A 6,894-nucleotide genomic window follows, 5' to 3' on the forward strand; every position below is an offset into this window, starting at 1 on the left:
TGATCATATTAAATGGCGGAGCAGGCTCGAGGGGCCCTATGGCCTACTCCTGCTCCTATTTCTTATGTTCTTATGTTCTTAAGATCCACGAGGAAGGGCTGCACCAACTGCATGCCACTCTTCAGAAGCCTTGTGCGCACCTAGGTGACTATGGAAAGAGATCACGCTGTGTCCACTGGTACATTTGAAGCTTTCCACACTGGGCACCACAGCATGTCGATTGCATCATCAATCATGAGGATCAAATTTTTATTTAAATCACTTACAATTTTAGTTCAGATAACCGCTCGTATTCTTGTTGCCCTCCTCTTGAGGAGGGCACTTGCAGTTTGGTGGCAATGAGCTAGCCCAGTGGTCTATTTGAATAATCTTAAGTGCAAACAGCAGCACCTGCAGGGAACTGAAAACGGTGTAGAGCCAGTGTAGATTCTTGATCTACAAATCTTTCTCCAGGTTAAAGCCACCTCTTCCTTAAAAGTAACCCTGAGGAGCTGTTGCCACCATTTGCACTGTGCGATCCTGTATTACACAGTGGTGCCCAGCACCCAACACAATAGAGGAAAAGGGAAGAGCATCAGACTGGAAATGGGGCTTCCAATCTGGTATCCAGTTAACGAATCTGACAAGTTTACCTTGGCTCTGCAGATCAGCAGCAAATAGCCCTAGCACCCCACTAAACACCATATAAAGGCGGTTTTAAATTACCTTTAAGATGTGTTAGATATTCAATATTGAAATTGCGTTAGTTGTGGTTGCGTAAGTGCTACAGAATAAATATGTTTATATGGGTATCAGTAAGGTGTAGGCTGACATCCGTTTGTACTTCGAGGACAAGTGGCTCAAACACCCCACTGACACCAATATAAAAGCAACTAATGAGTCTGCTCCTTTGGGGGAGATTGGAAAAAGATTGGAGACAGAAAAAACAGGGATTAAAAACAAAAAGCTGACAAATTGCAAATGACAAGTTAAACCCATAACGATATATCAATCTGCCTCCTGGAACTGGTTATTTCAATACCACAATGTTTCCAGTTAGGCTGTAATGTTTGTTTGCAGCTGCAAGCAATTAAATGGATCTTACTCTTAACAAACCTTAAGGGAAAGGAACTCTCGAATGGAGAGGCAAACATCTTCTTTGCAAACAGTTGTGCCTTTGCATTTTCCTCCTCCATCTTTTACCTGAAAGTAAGAATTGAAGTAAATTGGTGGTTTGCCATCGAACATTAAATTGAATTTGACATTCTCTAAAGCAGTGACTCAGGAATGCAGTCAGTACTGAGCATTGTTAAACTTGCACTCTGAATTTTTGAAGTTCTTTTTGTGCGAGCTGGAAGGCTTGACTTGTGCTATTCAGTCAATTAACCTCTCTCATTACTTGCCATAGATATTTTCTTAGAAAGAGATGTTCGTTGCTTTTGAGCACGCTGGATGTGCGTAAAATTGTAATGAATCTCAAGAAAACTGTGTAGTTTTACTCTTAAAGCGTAATTGGAAAAAAAACATTGCTCGTAGAGATCGATCAGGTCTTCATTATTTCCAGTGAGTCTTGTTTTGTGAAAAGTAACACCTTTCTCTGTGTCTTGCTATAAAATTCATTCTATTCAGCGATTATTTCCCTCAAAAAAATCTGCACTGCTTCCAATGGTTTGGCCTGGGCCAAATACAGCACACCTTGCAAAATCTGTAGGAACGGTTATTTTATTCAGTGCTGTTAAACAGTGTTGTACATTCCCACCAAATACCTCTCAGATCAAAAACTCAGCTAATAAAAGTGTAGGAACCAGTCACTTACCTGCTTTCTGTCCACTGATCAGCAGAAGACTTGTGCATACAACAAGAAGGATGTGAAAGAGGTGCTGAAATCTCATTTTGATTTTTCCACCCGTAGAGATTGAGTTGAAGCAGAGAGAACACAGAATTTTCCAGCACTGGTTAAAATAAAAGCCTTCAGTTTGCCAACGATATCTGGCACAAATCACGCTCTAGTGGCAAGCCCCTAACTGAACTGAGCTGCTGCATTTTCTAACAAGGTTAATGATCACATCAGGCAAGGTTATTGGTTATTAGCTGTGGTCAGGGCCTCTTTCTTTGTATGGAGTAAACTCACACCCCCTCTTTTCTATAAGCAAACAACTGAGAAGAAAGCCATGTAAACAGTAATTGTCTGTCTGTGGATGGGTAAGCTGGCTCCGAAACAAAAGGATGGCCCTCTTTAAATTCAGCCTGTCAGGGAAGAATATGAATAAAACGTGATGCTTCCCCATTTGCAAGTGTTTGACTTTGTATTCCACATATTGATCCCATCTGTAGAAAACCCTGAGAGTTGCAGGAAGGACCCCCTCTCGTCCTTTGTCGTGCTGGGTGCAAGAATGTGAAAGCACATACCTATTAATTTTGCTTGTTTAGTATTGTCATGCATCTTCAGTCTCGCTCTCGTATTACTGGTGAACTATTCCAATAGGTTCTATGAAGACACTTTTATATCGTGATAGGGCTTCTGACTCATGGGTCTCATGCTACCAGCAGTAACAACAAAGGTTAACCTGCCAGATTCATTAAGAACGCAACAACATAACAACTTGTATTTAGATAGTGCCTTTAACATAGTAAAATGCCCCAAGGCGATGCGCTAAACCAAAATTTGACACCGAGCCACATAAGGAGATATCAGGGCAGATGACCAAAAGCTTGGTCAAAGAGGTAGGTTTTAAGAATGTAAGAACATAAGAAATAGGAGCAGGAGTAGGCCATTTGGCCCCTCGAGCCTGCTCCGCCATTCAATAAGATCATGGCTGATCTGATCATGGGCTCAGCTCCACTTCCCTGCCCACTCACCATAACCCTTTATTCCCTTATCACTCAAAAATCTGTCTATCTCCACCTTAAATATATTCAATGACCCAGCCTCAACAACTCTCTGGGACAGAGAATTCCACAGAATTACAAACCTCTGAGAGAAGAAATTCCTCATCTCAGTTCTAAATGAGCGACCCCTCATTCTGAAACTATGGCCCCTAGTTCTAGATTCCCACACGAGTGGAAACATCATCTCTGCATCTATCATGTTGAGCCCCCTCAGTATCTTATACGTTGCAATAAGATCACCTCTCATTCTTCTGAACTCCAATGAGTATAGGCCCAACCTACTCACCCTTTTTTCATGTCAACCCCTTCATCTCAGGAATCAAGCTAGTGAACCTTCTCTGAACTGCCTCCAATGCAAGTACATCCCTCCTTAAATGAGAAGACCAAAACTATACGCAGTACTCTAGGTGTGTCCTCACCAATACCCTGTACAGTTGTAGCAGGACATCTCTGCTTTTATACTCCATTCCCCTTTGCAATAAAGGCCAACATTCTATTTGCCTTCCTGATTACTTGCGGTAACTGCACACTGATTTTGTGTGTTTTATGCACAAGGTGCCTCTGTACTGCAGCATTTTGTAATTTTTCTCCATTTAAATAATAACTTGCTTTTTTATTTTTTCTGCCAAAGTGGATAACCTCACACTTCCCCACATTATACTCCATCTGCCAATGTTTTGCCCACTCACTTAGCCTGTCTATATCCTTTGCAGATTTCTTGTGTCCTTCTCACAATTTGCTTTCCCACCCATCTTTGTATCATCAGCAAACTTGGCTACATTACACTCGGTCCCTTCTTTCAAATCATTAATATAGGTTGTAAGTAGTTGAGGCCCCAGAACCAATCCCTGTGGCACCCCACTAGTTACTGTTTGCCAACTGGAAAATGACCCATTTATCACGAATCTCTGTTTTCTGTTAGTTAGCGAATCCTCTATCCATGCTAATATAATACCCCCAACCCCGTGAACTTTTATCTTGTGCAGTAACCTTTTATGTGGCACCTTATCGAATGCCTTCTGGAAATCCAAATACATCACATCCACTGGTTCCCCCTTATCCACCCTGCTCGTTACATCCTCAAAGAAGTCCAGCAAATTTGTCAAACCCCCTGATTTCCCTTTCAATAAAACCACGCTGGCTCTGCTTGACTGAATTATGCTTTTCCAAATGTCCTGCTACTGCTTCCTTAATAATGGATAAACGATTGTCTTAAAAGAGGAAAGAGAGCTAGAGAAGCAAAGAGGTTTAGGGAGGGAATTCCAGAGTTTAGGGCCTTGGCAGCTGAAGGCACAACCAGCAATGGTGGAGCGATTAAAATCGGGGATTGTCAAGAGGCCAGAATTAGAGGAGCACAGATTTCTTGGAGGATTGTGGGACTGCAGGAGGTTACAGAGATAGGAAGGGGCAAGGCCATGGAGGGATTTGAAAACAAGGAAGAGAATTTTAAAATCGAGGTATTGCCAGAACAGGAGCCATTGTCAGTCAGCGAACACGGGGTGATGGGTGAACGAGATTTTGTGCGAGTTAGGACATGGCCAGCAGAGTTTTGGATGACCTTAAGTTTACGGAGAGCAGAACATGGGAGGTTGGCCAGGGATGCAATGGAATAGTCACATGTAAAAGTAACAAACGCAGCTGGAAAGTTGTGGCTAGCATCAGGAGCTGACTATAAAAGTGGTTTAAATGCCCTTTTTCATTATACAAGGTTCCTTTTTTCCACAACGAATCACCTCCTTGAACCTATCACTCATGCTCCCTTTACCACCAGCTTAAACACCATAGCGTAGAATTTCCAGGGGAATTCTCCCAATTAACTGGTGTAACTTTAGTGGAAGAACAGTGGAAACCCCAGAGAAACAAGAACAAAGACCAATGATGCTCTGAGATTTCTGCCAAATTTATGACGGACAATAAGGGCAACCCCCATCAAATTTCTATCCCATTATCCTGTTCATTATGAAGGCTACTTGCTTTGCATCTCCACAGCATTACACATGTCTGCACTCACCTCAGTCCCTCTGCCTCTTACACAGGACTTTGTCACCTCCAGGCTTAACTATTCCATCACTCTCCTTGCTAGCTTCCCATCCTCAATCTTTCTGGAATTTCCCACAAAACCTCTCTGCCTCTCCAGCTCCCTCTTTATTTACCTACTTGCCTTTAATTATTATAATTATTGTCCTGGCCAATATTTATCCCTCAGCCAACACCATAAAAAAGATGATCTGGTCATTATCACATTGCTGTTTGTGGGATCTTGCTGTGTGCAAATTGACTGCCCCCAATTATAACAACAATTATTCTTCAAAAGTACTTCATTGGCTGTAAAGTGCTTTGGGTTGTCCTGAGAGCATGAAAGACGCTATATAAATAAAAGTCTTTTTCTTTTTTCAAAACCCATCTCTTTGACCAAGTTTTCAATCACGACTTCTAACCCCTCCCCCTTCCTGATTCAGCAACTATTTCCTGGTGCCTCTCCTGAAAGCACCTTGGAATGTTTCTTTACATTAAAGGCATTATATAAGTGCAAATTGTTGTTGTAGTGCTGCAGGGTCGCCAAAACACATGTTTTGCACAGTGTGCCACAAGACAAATATAAAACTAGCACGAACCTCAAATAATATAAAAATGCCTTAAAATCTGTGAAAGCTCTTTTGTAGCCATTCTTGGGCTCAGATTCCCAGGCTGAGCCTTCCAGCAGCAGTTTACACTTCTTTGTTAGATGCCTTCACTTGCAGTTCAATAAGAATTAACACAAATGCTAACGGCTCTTTCATCTGTGCCAAGCTTCTTCATTCTGGGACTCTGAATTCAACAGTAAATTGGTGTTTTTGCATTTGATGCTTCCTTCATTCATCAATTTGACAACTCATTGGGCTGGATTTTTGCCAGTTTTGCGACCTGGGTGAATCGCAAAAACTACTTTTTTTGGCACTCAACAAGTCGCACAGCATTTTGCGCCTGGGCGGAACTTTCGGCAGTGGATTTGCGGCGGCGCTAAAACTTAGCATCTGCCCGATATTTTCACAGTTTGGATGACGTCAATTGGCGTGTAATGCTACGTTAGCACCCTGGGCGGAACTTTCAGCCATATTGCCCGATTTAACGTCCACCCGGGAACCCGCCAGCAAAACCTGTCGGACCCAGGGCGCTCTCAGCACTAACGCCGCCATTTTAAAAATGGAGCAGAAGTTCAGTGCATGAAAGGATTGGGAGCAGAAGGCTGCGTTTTACACAGTGGCATTTTATGTGAGTTAATAGTTCGTTTTAAAGGATATTTAAGGACATTTAAAAAAATGAGGGCTATACTATGTCAGCCATTATTCCTGGCTGCTATATCTATATGGCATTGAGCTGCAAGAAGGCCCATTGCTGAGTATTTTCAACGTAATCAAAGAGCTCACAGATATATGGGGAGAAGGCCTTACCCCCGCTTGAGTTTACAGGGAACAGCGCTCATACCTGCACCTGTCTGAGGCACAGCGCATTAGAAGGCTGCACTTCCGAAAAGAGGTGGTCACAGAGATATGCCAGCTCATAAAGGCAGACCTACAGCCCACCAGCGGCAACAGGATGGCACTGCCCGTTGAGGTGAAGGTGACTGCGGCATTTGCCTTCTATGCCTCCGGCTCCTTTCAGGCATCAGCAGGGGACATATGCTACACATCACTGCATTCGCCAGGTGACTACGACACTGTACGCACACAGGATGGATTTCATAAACTTCCCAATGACCAAGGAGGCACAGAATGGATGAATTTCTGGCTTCCCCAAGGATCAGGGTGCCCTTAACTTTACGCACATCACCCTGCGAGCACCTTTACTCAATCCAGAGGTTTACCAAAACTGAAAGGGATTCCCCTCCATGAACATACAGATCGTTTGCGACCATACTCAGCGCATCATGGCAGTCGATGCCCAATATCCAGGGAACATCTATGATGCTTTCATCTTGCATGAGAGCACTGTCTCAGATCTGTTCAAATGTCAACCACAAGACCAGAGCTGGATGCTGGGGGACAT

The 6,894-nt window shown here is 43.1% G+C and overlaps 1 protein-coding gene across 1 annotated transcript; it reads right to left on the reverse strand.

Annotated features, from left to right (window-relative positions):
- Positions 1-1,096: 1,096 nt before the first annotated feature.
- apela (apelin receptor early endogenous ligand) lies at positions 1,097-1,871 on the reverse strand. Its single transcript, XM_070862166.1, has 2 exons — positions 1,796-1,871; positions 1,097-1,182 (listed from the first exon to the last, which is right to left on the reverse strand). The coding sequence occupies exons 1-2, from the start codon at positions 1,869-1,871 to the stop codon at positions 1,097-1,099; spliced, it is 162 nt and encodes a 53-aa protein (XP_070718267.1).
- Between the last annotated feature and the right edge of the window lie 5,023 nt (positions 1,872-6,894).

Source organism: Pristiophorus japonicus, chromosome 2 (assembly GCF_044704955.1).
Source record: "Pristiophorus japonicus isolate sPriJap1 chromosome 2, sPriJap1.hap1, whole genome shotgun sequence".
NCBI classification, from domain to species: Eukaryota; Metazoa; Chordata; class Chondrichthyes; family Pristiophoridae; genus Pristiophorus; species Pristiophorus japonicus.